The sequence below is a fragment of the Equus asinus genome, chromosome 4 (assembly GCF_041296235.1).
Source record: "Equus asinus isolate D_3611 breed Donkey chromosome 4, EquAss-T2T_v2, whole genome shotgun sequence".
Lineage (NCBI taxonomy): Eukaryota > Metazoa > Chordata > Mammalia > Perissodactyla > Equidae > Equus > Equus asinus.
Genome location: NC_091793.1, coordinates 20,124,460 through 20,140,136, shown reverse-complemented (window position 1 = coordinate 20,140,136; position 15,677 = coordinate 20,124,460). Strand labels below are relative to the sequence as shown.

The following is a 15,677-nucleotide window of genomic DNA, read 5'->3' as shown; positions in this document are numbered from 1 at the left end:
TAGTGTAGGAGGGACCCAGACACAAATTAGGCTCCTGCCCTGAGGCCACTTCCCTCTGGTCCTGTCAGTGCTGTGACTGTGGCACTTCTGCTGCCTGTTTCTCCAGCTTCTCCTCTCTAGAGATGAGACTCTGCAGGTAGCCAGTGCCCACTGTATAACTGCGGTGCTGGTCCACTCCCCAGCGAAGCATGCCTCAGCCTTCATCCATGCTGATATCCCAGGTAGGGGACTCCTTCTAATCTTCTCCTCCAAGGACCCCAAAGTTCTGACGGGAGACCCTCGAATCATACCAGCAGCAGTCCTGTCGGGGGTTCTTTGATAATGCATACTGGAGGGATGTGTTGTTGGCAGGTTCAGTTGTACATGACAGACTTTAGGAAGCGGTCCTCGTAAAGTCTGAATCCTCTTGCTACAGATTTCTTACATGACCTTGAGCAGTTTGTTACTGATCTTTGTCATTTATTTAACCATCTATTTATATGAATAAACACCTAGTGTGGGGTGGTGGAAAGACTTGTGGACTAGGAGGGCGAGGGCAATTGATGTTTCCTGAAGGCTTATTATGAGCCAGGAAATGTGTCCTGAGGTGTGTTGTAAATGTTGCCTCATCTTTTCTTTTTTATGGATAAGGAAATTGAGGGTGAGAGAAGGGAAATAATTGCTTTAAATCGACAAGGCTTTCATTGACAGAGAAGGGGTATAAACTCAAGTCTCTCTGGCTCTAAAAACTTTTCTCTGTATCCTGTTGCTACCCATCTTGAGAATTAGGAGACTTGAGTTCCAGTCCTACCTCCACCACTAACAATACCTCTCTCCGGGTCTCAGTTTCCCCGTCTGTTAGAAAGATGAGGTTAGACCATACCCTGAGGGCATTTTCCAAGTTTATTTGTGAATTGCTGATAATGTCTTCTGGAAAGGATGTGTGAACAAATGAAGTAACACGTGTGAGATGTTGAATAAATCCAAGGCCCTAGCATTAGTTATGGGATCATGATTACACAGTTGTCATTTATTGTTTTCTCCCCTTCTCCCCGGCCAGAGTTCCTCTTTGAGCATCTTTCCTCTTCCAACGAAGTGCTTGTCTGGTCCAGCTACAACTGCTTGATACTCCTGGCAGAAGAGCCACTCTTCTTTTCCAAGTGCCACACGGTGTACGGTGGGTAATGGCTGTCCTATACTAGCTCTGGGTCAGGTGGACAGCACTTTGAGGTTGGGTAGCAGCAGCAGTGATGGGGAGGGTCTCCTACACCTTGGATGGGGTGCTGGGCCTGATCATTTCCATCAGCCCAAACTCATTACCATATCCCATGTACAATCAGTGATATCCAAACAGTTCTTCTCTTCACTGATTAGCAGATGTATATATATTTAGCAAGAGACGGGCACTCCTATTAGCCACTAGATGAATTCCTGTTGCACCTTAAGAGCAACTTTACTCAGCCTTGGATTCAGTCTTTTCTTGTGCCCCAGATATCTCTCCAACTAGTTAGTCCCTAAGGTTTGCTGATTCATCCTTTCAATGTTTCTTGAAACTGTCCCTTTCTTTTCCTTCCTGGTGGTACTTTCCTTGTCTGGGACTTTTTATATCACATCTGAATTTTTAGACTGGGCACATTCATTCATTCATTTTATATTCTCTGTTCTTATTTTATGTCAGGTACCAGGCTGGGACCTGGAGATTTAGAGGTACATATAACATGGTCCCTGTCCTCTGGAAGGGGAGAGAGAGATAAGCAAACTGATTAGGGTTCTGCTAGAGGGAAGTACAAGAGGTATGAGAGCTCAGGGGAGGCCCACAGCTCTGCCTGAGTGGATCAGGGAAGGCTTCCTGGAGGAGTGGAGGTCTGACCTGATTCTTTGAGGAGGAACAGGAGTGTGTCTAGTGGAGAAGGTGCAGTTCAGTCATTAAGCATTCACTAAATACCTTGAGTACTAGGGCCTGTGCTATGGCATGTGCTGTGTTTCAGGAGAGAGAGATAAATCAGATAAGGGCTTGCCCTCGAAAATCTCACAGTCCCATTCCATGAGCTCAACTTGTCAGGGCCCCTCCATGAGGGGCCTCCAGCAAATATGTGCTGTCCAGAGCCTCTTACCTTTCCTGGGCAGGCAGTGAAGGAATTACCAAACACTGATCCCTGGCCTCTGCCATGTCACTTTGACGTAGGGATCGAGTCGGTGGTGAGGAGCCTACAGGGAAGCCTGAGGACGAACAACACAGAGCTGCACAAGCAGGGCCTGCTGCTCTTTGCTGAGATCCTGACTCGGTGAGCAAAGCAGTGGAGCGTCAGGCCTGTAAGGGCCAGACCAGAGAAGGAAAGAAGTGAAGTGTTTATTCCTGATAGGGTGAGTAATAAGAGTTCACTCACTCATTTCTCATTTGCCACTTCTCAGGCAGCCAGAGGAGATCAAGCTGTTCACAAGCTCAGCCATCTGCAGAGATGCTAACCGTGCTCTCCAAGTGGCAGTGAGCAGCCCAGTGCTGGAGGTGGCTACTGAGGCAGTGAAGGCCACTTCTGCCTTTCTGAGGTGAGAGACCCAGGCAGGATGAGATTTATCCCTGCATGTACCTGAGGGCCTGTCAAGGCCAGGGCGGCTTCCAGAGGGTACTTCTCCATTACGTCAGGGAAGTTTTCTGGAATTTTTTCTTTCTGCTACTCAATTTACTCTGTTCCTGCTTCTGGAACTGCCTTTCAGATGTTGGATCCTGAGCTGGTCCTCTAATTTTCTTTGTTTTCTGACAGTTTTTAATCTCTTTGTTGTTATCCACTAGTTTCTGGGAGATTTTCTTGACTTTGTCTTTCAATTCTTCTACTGAGTCTTTTATTTCTGCTTTAGTATTTTTAATTTGGAAGAGTTCTTTCCAAATCTCTGCATTTTTTTTTTTTTTTGTAAAGAAGCCTGGCCCTGAGCTAACATCTGTTGCCAATCTTCTTCTTTGTGCTTGAGGAAGATTGTTGCTGAGCTAACATCTGTGTCAATCTTCCTCTGTTTTATATGTGGGACGCCACCACAACATGACTTGATAAGCAGTGTGTGGATCTGTGCCTGGGATCCGAACCCATGACTCCTGGGCTGCGCAAACTTAACCACTATGCCACTGGGCTGGCCCCGACTGCGTTTTTTAATAGCATTTTATTCTGTATTTATTTCATGGATGTATTTTTTCTTAATCTCAGTCTTTGTTTTAGTCCAGACTTTTCCCCCACTTCCTTTCTGCTAATTGATTTCTGTCTAAAATACTCTTCTCTTAAATCTTTGCATGACTGGCTTCTTCCCATCATTCAAGTCTCATTCAGAGCATCCTTCCTTAATTGACCCATTAGGCTATTATAGCACTTGCCAAACACTTCATACTTTTTGTTTATTCATTTTCTCTGTGTCTCTCTTGCACCATAATATTATCACAAACAGATCAGAGACCATGTCAGTTTTTTCACTGCTATATGCCTCGCTCCTAATAGATAGTCAGTATATGAATGAAAGATGTTAAAATGGATGGTGAAACTAAGAGATCCTAGTGTCAAGATGGGAAATTATTCCTTAGCAAGGTGCTTGATATCCTGGGAAAAAGTGATGGAGGAAACTCATATGTATTTATATAGTAACTTTTGTTTCCATGTTTTCCCTTTTAAAATCTAGCAAAGTAATATATTCAAATAGTAAAAAATAAAATATACAGAAGGTTTATAAGGAAAAGGAACAGTCTCCTGTCCCCACTTCCTAAGGGAAACTAATTTTAACCCATTTGGGTTTTAGTTCTGGTGATTATCTCCCTAAATCTAAACAATATGCTTTTAATGCTGTTTCTTTATTTGTCAATTTAGGACATTATTCATTGACTTACCAGTAAGAAAGACCAAGATTTAGCTCACATTATTTTGTCTTCTCTACGTTTCCTTGGCATTTTTTTTAACATTTTATTTTTCCTTTTTCTCCCCAAAGCCCCCTGGTATATAGTTGTATATTTTTAGTTGTGGGTCCTTCTAGTTGTGGCATATGGGATGCCGCCTCAGCATGGCTTGATGAGCGGTGCCATGTCCGCGCCCAGGATCCAAATCAGCGAAACCCTGGGCCGCCAAAGCGGAGTGCACGAACTCAACCACTCGGCCACAGGGCTGGCCCCTTCCTCAGCATTTTTGCTAGTTAATATTTTGTGTCTTCAAACTGTTAGATACTTAAAGCTTATATTTCTTCTTCCCTTAACTTGAGGCAGTATCTCTTGGCTCCCCACATGGTTAGCTGAGTACATTAGCACCCCAGCTCTTCCTTTCCCCTCTCCTCCCTACCTTCTACTTCTCAATGTCAGTCAACTATGCCTTTAATTTTACATTGTAAAGGTCGTTAATATTTATAGTCTCTTCTGTAGCCCTAGTTAAATCTTTGTGATTTGACTCTTGGTTCTAAAAATTGAAACAAAAAATAGCATTTACATTACAATAACGTCAGTCTGTCTCTTTTTCCCTTCTGTCCTTTCCTGGATTTGAATCTCTGAATCTTGGGCATGAATCCCAGGGAGAGTGAGATGAGTAAATCAACAGGGTAAAAAAGGCATAGAATGAGAGCAATGTCAATCAGAGTTACCCATACAGAGGTGGAAGTCTCCCAGGAGGTCCGTGTTAAGAGGCACTGGTAGCATCTTTCAGGCAGGAGGTGGTATTTGAACTGTGCAATGAGGGATGAGAGAGATTTAGATTGGTGGAAAGACCATGGTTGACCAAAACATGTGAGTGGGAAAGTTTAGGGATTACTGAGGGAACAGTAGCCAGTGTGGCCAGCAGGTTGTGTGGAGGGGAGTAGTACATGAAGAACCTGGAAAGCTAGTTGGGTCAGAACTGTGGAGAGCGATAGGTAGGGGGCTAGTTATTCATCCTTAGATGATTTTAATTTCCCAGAATGTTTACTGAAGTGGACCCTCTGAGGTAGAGTGGTTCAGAGGGTCTCTGGGAAGCACAACTGGAAGGAGGAGTGAGAACTACTGAAAAGAATTTAAAGAGTTTGGAAGCAGGGCCTGACGATCAGTGTAGGGTAGAAAGTTAGAGCTTCCAGAAATGAAGAAGGAAAGGGAAAATCAAGCCTTAACTGTATACAATTAACTGAGTGCCTGTTAGAAGATCCAACAGATTACTCTCAGTGTTCAGAAAAGACCCAGAGAAGAGGGTCAACATAGGTTTCTCCTTAGTTACTGCCCTGGGTTGAATAGCATCCCTCTAAAATTCATGCCCACCAAGATATAATTAACTTATGATGAGGTCATCCAGTGTGGGCTCCTAAATCCAATGACTGGTGCTCTTATGAGGAGAGGGGTATTTGGACATATAGTGACAGACATACACAGAGGGAAGACAGCCACATGAAGACAGAGGCAGAAATTAGAATGATGCAGCTACCAGCCAAGGAATGACAAGATTGCTGGGAACCACCAGAAGCTGAGGCAAGGCAAGATTCTTCTGTAGAGCTTTTAGAAGGAGCCAACACCTTAATTTCCGACTTCTAACACACAGAACGATGAGAGAGTAAATTTCTGTTGTTTTAAGCCACAAAGTTTGTGGTAATTTGTTACAACATCCCTAGATAACCAACACAGCTACCTTATACCCTCTCAAACTTGACTTATGTCCCCTAGCCTGTCATTCATTCACTTAACGTCTTTTTTATTTAGTATCAATTTACAATGCGTCCAGCTCTGTTTAGGTAAAGTGAAAAGATGGAATTGGTCCCTGACCTCTTGGAGCTCAGAATTAGACTAGTCAGTGACTCTGGCCTCTTCTGAGTCTATAGAATGTGAGGGTTCAAATGGACCCTAAGCATGACTTTCCACATCGATGCACCTTTAGTTCTAGATGGTACTTCTTTCACCAGGAGGCCCTTCTCAGTGAGAAAACCCTCTGTATCCTTAGTAACAATAAGAACAGCCATAGCTGTTATTTATAAGGACTTACCGTCTATTAAGCATCGTGTTAAGTGCTTGACATACATTATGTAATTTGATCCTTAGAACAGTTCTGAGGGGAGTACTATTAACTCTCGTTTAATAGGTGAGGAAATTGAAGATTAGAGGGGATGAAGGCTGTGTACAAAGTCATGTAGCTGGATAAGTGTTGGAGCAAAGATTTTTATCAGATCAGATCCTGGACCTGTGTTCTGATCCACCACACTACCCTCCATCGCCCAAGAACCTGAGGGTATCTTAGAGTACCCTTACCTTGCCCTAAACCTGCCTTTGTCTTTCTGGATGCAGGAAGGACCATCAGAGTGCTCTACCTGTGCAGTACAGGGAACTGCGGGCCTTACTTGAAGCCATGCTGAGCCGGTGTGCAGATTTTTCCCAGACTCCGCTGAACAGGAGGCTCCTGGTCAGTGCACTGCAGCCTGCTTCTTCTGGAGATCATGCTGTAATGTGTTTTTACAAGATAATTAGTACATTGCCTTACATTTATATGCCACTTTATAGCTTTTTCGCATGTATACACACCTACAATGAGATGTTATTTTTTCCCTAACTGCAAGGCTGTGAGCCTTAGTAATTGCTATCCTTGTTTTTACAGATTAGGAAACTCAAACCACAGGGGTTAAATAATTTTTCTCTAAGGTCAAAAACGAGCAAGTATCTGAGTTTGGATAGTAAACCCTAGGGTGTTTGTACGCAAGCCTACTACACACTTTGTCTTTTATATCATCCAAGCAGGTATGGTAAACATGCTCACAAAATTATTCAAGGCTGGATTCACTAGAATCTTAGAAAGAATCTGACCAATGTGCAATGTGTTGGAATTGTTGGCTTCTAATGGCCCATGGACTTAAAATATCAGGAAGGATACTGTTAATGTGAATGCTGATTATGTCTTTTGGATTGACTTTGGAAACTAAGCTCTTCACACCTGATAGGGTGGGGATTTTCATGTGTTTTGGAGAAACTAATATGGGTATCACAGCCAGTTAGGCTTATGTCCCCCAGCTTATGACAGCCTTCTGTGGTTCACAGGGAGACAGGTGGTTAAGGTTCCCTTCTACTATTTTTCAAAAGAGCTATCAGATGGCTAGATTTGTGAGGATATAAACAAGATCCCCTGGAAAGTGTTAGGTATATGGGAACGCCAGATTTTGTGACAGGAAGAAGTCTGTAGCACAGACTGGGACACAGAGTACTCACTTGACCAATAGGTTCCCCTCTCTTCTTCTCACCTCAGGGCCATGCCTCCAGCAGAGATTTGGAGAAGGGCATTCTTCGAAGGGGAAAGTTCCTCCTGAGCACTCTGGAGGGATTTAGAAATGCCTGCAGGTGAGGGGCCCTCTGTGGTTTGAGGCAGTAGTGTGGAGGTAGAAGGGATTCAGACAAAGGATGAAGTTCTAGAAGCAACACTTGACTTCTCATGCTTTGCTGCATAGTGAGAGGACTTTGGCTGGGGCGGGGAGTGGGAGTGTGTATAGGGTATGGAGGGGGTGTGTGGAGGAGGTTTGAGCACAGGTAGCTAGAGGAGGGGGTTTCTAAAGATTCCCTCCTAGTGAAGTTTTTGTTACTGTGAAATGAGGTTGTGTTTCATTCAGCTTTATTCCTCTTCCCAAATAACTTAACCCTGTAGGTGTTCACCGAATGTTTGTTGGATTAATTTAGTTCACATTAACAAATGTTTGTTGTATCTGCTGTGTGCCAGGCCTGGTGCTAGATAGTGAAAGTAGAAAGATAAGGCAGATTGGCTTCTGCCCGCAAGGAGCTCACAGTGTCTTGGGGAAGAGATAGTTTTGTGTACATATGTGCAATTTATTAGGTTGTGACAAATCTGAGGAAGGCATTCCAGGTAGAGCAGCATATATAAAGGCAAGGAGATGTGAAACAGTGAACAGCATGGTATGTTCAGTGGAGTGGAAGAGTCATGTGTTACAGGAGAGGTGGTGGGGAGCACGAAGCTGGAGAGGTAGCCAAGCACCAGGTCCTCCCTTAGTGGGGCCTCTTGAATTTTCTTCAGATCTGCTGATAGGTATACTTTCCCTGGACCCTGAGCTTAAGCATCCCTCTAGCAGGATGCTTCTAACCTTTATGTTGCATAGGTGGTGGTAGATATACTCACACATTGATTTCTCAGGTTGGCTGTGGAATTCCAGAATGAGCCTTCAGCCCAGGAGAATCCATTCACAGCTCCCACTGCCGAGAAAGAAGACACCCTGGAGGACTTCTCAGAATTTCTTCTCAGTGCTTGTGACTCCCTGTGTATCCCCATGGTGATGGTGGGTTCCCCTGAGCCATGGGCAGCATAAAGTTTGGGTTTTTTTTGAGGAAGATTATCATTGAGTTAACTGCTGCCAATTCTCCTCTTTTTGCTGAGGAAGACTGGCCCTGAGCTAACATCCATGCCCATCTTCCTCTACATTTTTATATGTGGGACGCCTACCACAGCATGGCGTGCCAAGCGGTGCCATGTCTGCAGCTGGGATCTGAACTGGCGAACCCAGGGCCGCCGAAGCGGAATGTGTGAACTTAACCGCTGCACCACCGGGCCAGCCCCCCAGTATAAAGTTTGCGGTAGAGAAGAATGTGAGAGTGAGCCAGGCTGAGAGATGCAAGGCAGTGACTATTCAACTGGACCTTGTGAGGTTTTCAGCAGGGTTGTTCTTTCAGCCACTTTTCCTTTGGTTTTAAAAACAAAGTATAGTGTTTCATTTTAAAACTAATAGGTGGCTCTTAAGAAAAAGTGTAAAGCAGTAATAATAAAATAATAAATATATAATGTTTATGGAGTGATAAATGCCTTTTATTGATTACCTAATTCATCCTCCCAATGACCCTATGAGATAGGTTCTATAATTTCCCCTGATTTAAAGATGAGGTTGTCATGTTCCTATGGTTATAAAGCAAGTGCATGATGGTGCTGAGATTTGAACCCAAGCGTCCTTCTGCTTAGTAAAGGGCGGCGGTGAGTGTCTGTGATCCAGGCTTCCCTAAGGAATATATATGTGTATTCTGTAAAATGAGAGATGGCCGCTCTGAAGAAAGACCTGGTCCGGAAGAGCTTCATTTTGGGCTGACTTGAGATGGAGGTGATAGGAAGAGCAGGAACCAGAAATGCTGATTGCCCAGATGACCTTGGATGGGTCCTATCCTGTTTGAGGTTTGGACATCCTATGAGCCTTTGAAGAGTCCTGTGTTAGTGGGGGGAGGTCACTTCCAAAATCTTTACTGGGAACAGTAGGTGGCAGCAGGGAGGCAGCCTCTGGTTCTGAGGGTAGCGAGCCTCTTTTCCTTGAAGTTCTTTGAGCCAGCAAGGCCAGGCTCTTGAGGTGGCGTGCCCTAACAGTAACACTTGAGCAGTTCACGTTGGTTTCCTCATCTGCTCATTCCTCCTAGATTTATGAAGTGTTAGAGCTAGATCTAGAGCCAGATCGTAGAATTATATTATCCTTCGTTCTACTTTTCTGTATTTTACACATTTTTTTAATGAGCATGTATTATTTTTCTAATTAAAAAAACAAAAACTTGTTTTAAAAACTAAAGGAAAGGTATCTATAAGAACAATGTCTCTGAGGGCTTAGCTATTTACAGATAGGGAACTGAGACACCATGAGGGGAGAGGAGGTCTGACCCAGGGGCACACAGGGGCTTTGTGCAGAGCTTGAACTAGAACCCAGGTTTCTCTACTCTTAGTTTAGAGCTCTGTCTAGTACATCTGGCTGCCTCATGACTTTGTTCATAGATCACATGAAAAATAAATTTGAAGGCAGTTTGTAAGCTATATTATTATTACTATGGCTGAGTGTCACTCTGCATTATAGTCTAGAAAGCACTTTTTACACATCAGATCTCATTTGTTTCTGGGAGATGGGTCTTGTTATTCTTGTTTTACTCTTTTTGGTACAGTGGCCCAGAGAGGTAAAGTATCTTACACAATTTATTTATTTATTTTAAAGATTTTATTTTTCCTTTTTCTCCCAAAGCCCCTCAGTACATAGTTGTGTATTTTCAGTTGTGGGTCCTTCTAGTTGTGGCATGTGGGATGCCGCCCCAGCATGGCCCGATGAGAGGCACCATGTCAGTGCCCAGGACCTGAATTGGCAAAACCCTGAGCCGCTGAAACAGAGCGTGCAAACCTAACCACTCGGCCACAGGGCTGGCCCCATCTTACACAATTTATTAAGTTGTAGTTGTAAGCCTTGGATATAGGCTTGTGACTTCAGCTTCCCTAGCTTGTCTTGTACATTTCACATGAAAAGCTTTAGTCTACTGTTGCTAGATTTGATGACGGCTTTGCCGATGCTTTTTCTTCTTGAGAGGCTCAGTCCTCTGGGCTGTGTTCTCCTTCCTGATTCTTTGCAGAGGCACTCAGAGGAGGCCACTCACCCAGGCTTGATGGAAGTTTTCCTGTCGATTCTACACAGCCTGTTTGTCATCGTTCCCCACATGAAGGAGAAGTTCTCCAAGAAGCTCGGTAGGCAGCAGGCAAATGTGGAAGTTGGGAGGAAGGCAGGCACCTTAGGCAGCTTCTCAGAGTACTCAGACCTTAGAGAATAACCCGTGGATGCGAGGTTTACATATTCAGGCAGAATCCATGTCCATGCTCTGCCCAGTGTTAAGTGGAAGGGAATATCATCTAGCAACCAAAAGTCTGTAAAGGCAGTTCTCAAATTTATCGCTACTTCTCTGAGAATGTCAAGGAGGTTCCAGTTCAGAGCCCACAATATATCTCTTTCCACAATACTCTCATAGTCCATATTCCCTCATATGTCACAAAATGTTTAGCATCTCTGACTTCTGAGCACTGAATGCTAGAAGTACCCCCAGTCATTGTGACAACTGAAAAACATCCCCAACTACTTCCAAATGCCTTCTAGGGGAGTGGTAGCACCGTGTGAAAGCTGCTGTCTACCTATACACTGAAACGCCTTCCTAAAATTGAACCTTCCTAAAATTGAGTCAAATGGCTCATGACTCATTCAGCCTTCTCCAGGCCTTCTTGCATCTGTTTATTTTCTTCTCTAGTCATTTTTTCTCTCTTAAATGTGAACCTTCTTTTCCCACTTCTCCAGTTTTCACTGTATAAATACCTCAATCTGCAGAATAAGCCCGGGAATCAGAGTCAGAATTTCCTTTATCTTCCTCAGCAAGTGGTAGTGATAGTGAGAAGGAGGGCTAGACAAAAATAGAAAAGGAAGGAGGGAGAAAGGTAGTAATATTTAATAACTAATAATAACTAGCATTTATTAAATTCTTACTAGGGGTGAGATACTGTTTTAAGTGCTTTACATGTATTAATTCATTTAGTTCTCGGAAAAACTCTAGGAAGTATGTACTGTTATCTTCATTCTGCTGATGAGCACACTGAAACTCAGAGAGGTTGAATAAATTTCCCAAGGTCACACTGGAAGTGGTGTGCCCAGGATTCAAACTCAGGGAATCTGGCTCTAGAGCCTGCTTTCTTAATCTCTATGCTATGCTTGCCTCTTATCATTATCATTTAATGTCTTTTCTTATCATTTAATGTCACGTAGCATGCAGTGGAAAGTTTACTATAGAGAAGTAGCCAGGACTCAGTCATGCAGGACTTTATTGGTCATGTGAGGAATTTGGACTTTATCCTAGGAGCTTTGAGTCTTAAAGAAGGGGAGTGACATGCTCAGATTTCTGTTTTAAAAAGATCCTTCTTGGAGCAGTGTGGACCCTGAGTTAGAAGGAAGCAAGATTGGAGGCAAGTAGTTTAACCTCTTGCATTAACTCAGGTTGGTGATAAGAACTAAGGTAGTGTTGGGGGCGTGGAACAGTTTGATGTAGGGCATGAGAGAGAAGGAATGGTTCAGGGTAATGCCTAGGCTTCCAGCTGCTATCTAGGTGGTGATATTTTTTATGGAGTGAGGATCACTGGAGGAGGATCTGATTTGGGAAGGCAGTAGAGGATGTGATCAATTTGGGTCAGGGTGAGTGTGAAATGCCTGTGAGATGTCCCAGTGGAGACGTTAGGTACGTAATTAACTCTGAGTCTGAGGTCAGGGGAGAGATCCGGTCTTCAGGTATAGAAGTCTTCAGCATCCAGCCTTTCATTCATTCAACAAATATTTATTGGATACCTACTATGTGAAAGGCACTGTCCTAGGGCTGATGATGCAGCAGTGAATAAAACAGACTCCTGTCCTTTTGGGGCTGACTCTCTAGTGTGGAGCAGGTGAGATTCCTCAAGAGTGAGTGTGTAAAATGAGATGATCAAAGGACCAAGACAAAAATCAAGAGCAGTGTTTAATGGTCAGGAGAAGAAGGAGACTCCAAAGGACACTGGTAAGGACCAGTTGGAGAGGTAGGAAGAAAACCAGAAGAGTATGACTTTAGGGAAGCCAAGTGAGGAGAGTTTTATAGATTAGGGAGTGGTAGGAGTGTCAAATGCATCCCGGAGGTCAAGTAAGATGAGGGCTGAAAAATGTCTGTTGGAGTTGGTATCATGGAGGCTGTTGGTGACCTTGGCCAGAGCAGTTTCTGTGGAGTGATTGAGGTGGAAGCCAGACTCCAGTGAGTTGAAGAGTGAGTGCAAGATAAGGCAGTAGATGTAAGACAGACAACTCTTGATAAGTTTGGTGTGAGAAAGAGGTGAAAAATGGGGGATATAATTGGTTGGGGACATGGAGTTAGGAAGGGTTTTTCTGCTCCCTAACACTGGAAACACTTTTTCTGATTAGTGGCTGAGAGGAAGGAGCAGTAGAGAGACTCATGGGTAATCAGCAGAGCAGGGTCCTTGGAAAGGAGAAGGTGTCAGGATCCAGAGCTGGGGAGACAAGGGGCATGCCTTTTGCAGTTGTCTGAAAATTTGATTGTGATTTTGAGGGAGTTTCTGATTGATGGTTTCGGCCATCCTGGGGAGGTCCCTTGTCACAGTTCGGAGGGATTGTTGTTCTCTTTAGGAACAGAGCACAGGAAACCCTCAGGAAGCTATTCTACCCAGAAAGTGTGAGTAGGAGCTTCTAGGGGAGGGTGGGAGGCTGTGTGGAAGAGAGAAAAAAGCAGGACTTTTGTCGTTAGCACATGTTGGTTGGGATTCTTACCCTATCCCTTACTTGTTTATTGACATTGGGCAAATTAATTTTCTTAGCTCCAATGTCCTCAGCTAGAACATGGTAATAATAATGAGAATTAAAAGGAGATAACATATGTAGATTTCCTGAATGACTGTTACCCCATAGTTATTGTGACAATTGACATATACTTTTCCTTCCTTCTGTCTACTCTACCTGCCTGCCATACTTCAAGAACCAAGAGGATCAGTCTTGGGGTGCTGGATGGGTGCAGCTCAGAAGTGTAGATCTCTGGGGGCCAGTTGTGGAGAGCAAGGAATGTAAAGAAAGGCTGTGTACAGGGAGATCTATGCAGCATGAAGCCAGATAGAACAGGATCAGGCCTAACCTGCAAGACAGAAGAGGGAAGCAGGCACTGCCAGCCAAGAGGCAGACAGAGACCTGGAGGAGGGGATGGAGAAACTCTGGGTCCCCAGGAGACTGGGAAGGAGGACCCCTTCCAGCGTGCAAGGTGGGCACCCCCTTCCCGGGGGAGTCATGGATTAAACTGCTGTTCTGGAAAGTTGATATGAAACTGAGGGATTAATTCCCTGCCATATACTTTAAGCCCAAGATAGGATATAGATTATCCCCAACACTGGAGCTGGTGCAGTGGGAGCTCTTGATATTCTCCTTATCTAGAATCCTGCTTTTACAGGGGTCCAGGACAGGCAAGATAGAGAACAGTTTTGACAGAGAGGCTTGGGGCGGGATGAGATGGATTGGGGGAGACTGGGAAGCGGTAGGCAGTGCAGGGACCTGGAGCCGGGTCACCAGCTAACACAGAAACTGTTACCTGACCTCGGGTCTGAGAACCACTCCTTTTTCACAGGCATTTCAGAGATGGGGATAAAGCAGTGACTATCCTTGATTCTTCCTGAATCTGAAACTGGGTTATTTTCAACAAAATTGGGAGAAGGGATGGAACAAGCAGATGTGTCCTTCCTATGTCCTTGTCAAATGTACCAGATGTAGTGGAAGATAATTCAGAAAGGAAGAAGATGAACAGTTATTCAGCACCTACTCTGAGCTAAGCATTTGTTAGATGTTCTGCATACGTTTGTCTCACTCAGCTTCACAGCAACCTGTGAAGTATAGATATCGAAGTATAGGGTCTCAGAGAAGTTAAATAAGTGTTCTAGAGTCACACTGGTAGATAGCGATGGAGCAAATTTTGAACCCAGGTCTGCGTGACTTCAAAACTAGTACTGTTTGGTACCACCCAGACTTGGGAATCTCTCTAACAGTCTGGTTTAAACTGCTCTCTGCTTTCTTTCCTCTTTTCCCAAGCTGCCTCATCCTTCATACAACTAACCCTGGAGCTGAAGGCCAGGTTCTGCAGTGACCCGAGGTATGTGTGGTTCCAGGCAAAATTAGTGGCCAAGGGCCCAGCATCCTTCTTGATTGAACAAGTGGAAATTTCTGACTAGGGTGGTTTAGTCATAGGACCGTGGGGGGATTGACACAGTGTCAAAATTGCTCAGCAACTGGTGGTATGAGCTTGACATGCTTGTATAGCTTTTATTTAATCTGATTCTGGTAAGGCTCTCATGCCATGTGAGACTTGGATGGTCACCTGTTACATCAAAACTGGAAGAATGGAGGTCATTTGTCTAACCCCTCATTTTACAAAGAGGGAAACTGATGCCCTCAGAGAGTAAGGAATGCATTGTCCACCAAGAAAGAATAATGTTCTGTTTGCTGCCAGCCTAGAAATTCCAGAGGAGAAACTCTCTTGTTCAGATTAGAGAGGTTGCCACCTCAGTCTCTGTCATGTTAGGTTTCTAGAACAGCCTTCTGGACCTTTCCATTTATGATTTGCCACCTGTCTTTGCATTTACTTGGCAGATTCCATTTGTTACTGCCTACAACCTGCAAGGTCATTACAGTGCAGTATCCAGCTCTTCCTTCCTATCTCTAAATAGAACACCCAACGTTCAGGAGAGAACTCAGGGATCCATCTGGATTCAAAGTCACAATTTTGGATGTCTGTAGTTCTTTTTAACTGCCCATCTTGGGTTCAACACCTTCTTCTTTTTCTAATATTACGCAGCCCTTTCCTGACGCAGGAGCACTTTTTTGTTTGTATGTTTTGTTAAAGTGGAGCTTAGTATTCCTTGGTTTATTTTTTTCAGTAAATTTTTAGTGAATGCTTATATGGGCCAAGTGTCTAAGTTACAGCTGTGGGCAGTAGGCTCCATATTTACTTTTCACAGCCCTGTCTGGACCTCTTCTACCAGGGCCATGGTTAGAATTTCACTGGGCTCTGGCACAAAGCAGTGGTGCCTTGGTACGTGGCAGGGATAATGCTGTCCCAGCCAAAGCAGCAATGTTCTCCCTTGTGTTCTGTCTTCCTCTTCTCCCTGTAAGTCACTCAGCCCTAAACCAGGTGTGTTCCAGTTTCCTGTACTACCTGTCCATCAACCTCCTCTCAGCTCCAGAGAAGACAGGACCACTGTCCCAAGAAGGTAAGACACTGCAGTTTGACCACTCATGAGGTTGTGGTGATCTTTTAGAGTCTGGATGTCTTGCTGATTGCCTGGATGGTGAGTCAGTACAGTGTTAAGATCCCTTTGCTTGAAGCTGCCTGGAGGAACCATGGACTCATGGAATGATGGAACTATAGGCTGATTCCCAGGGAGGTGAGATAACAG

The 15,677-nt window shown here is 44.2% G+C and overlaps 1 protein-coding gene across 1 annotated transcript in view; it reads left to right on the top strand.

Moving 5' to 3' along the window:
- The window catches only part of MEI1 (meiotic double-stranded break formation protein 1), a 69,769-nt gene that overhangs the window by 12,358 nt on the left and 41,734 nt on the right, over window positions 1–15,677 (top strand). Inside the window, exons 8-17 of the mRNA XM_014868455.3 lie at window positions 107–221; window positions 1,040–1,156; window positions 2,165–2,264; window positions 2,392–2,526; window positions 6,239–6,353; window positions 7,188–7,279; window positions 8,082–8,223; window positions 10,307–10,418; window positions 14,314–14,374; window positions 15,394–15,491. Of these exons, the coding sequence (XP_014723941.2) occupies window positions 107–221; window positions 1,040–1,156; window positions 2,165–2,264; window positions 2,392–2,526; window positions 6,239–6,353; window positions 7,188–7,279; window positions 8,082–8,223; window positions 10,307–10,418; window positions 14,314–14,374; window positions 15,394–15,491 (1,087 nt within the window). The remainder of the gene's footprint in view (window positions 1–106; window positions 222–1,039; window positions 1,157–2,164; window positions 2,265–2,391; window positions 2,527–6,238; window positions 6,354–7,187; window positions 7,280–8,081; window positions 8,224–10,306; window positions 10,419–14,313; window positions 14,375–15,393; window positions 15,492–15,677) is intronic.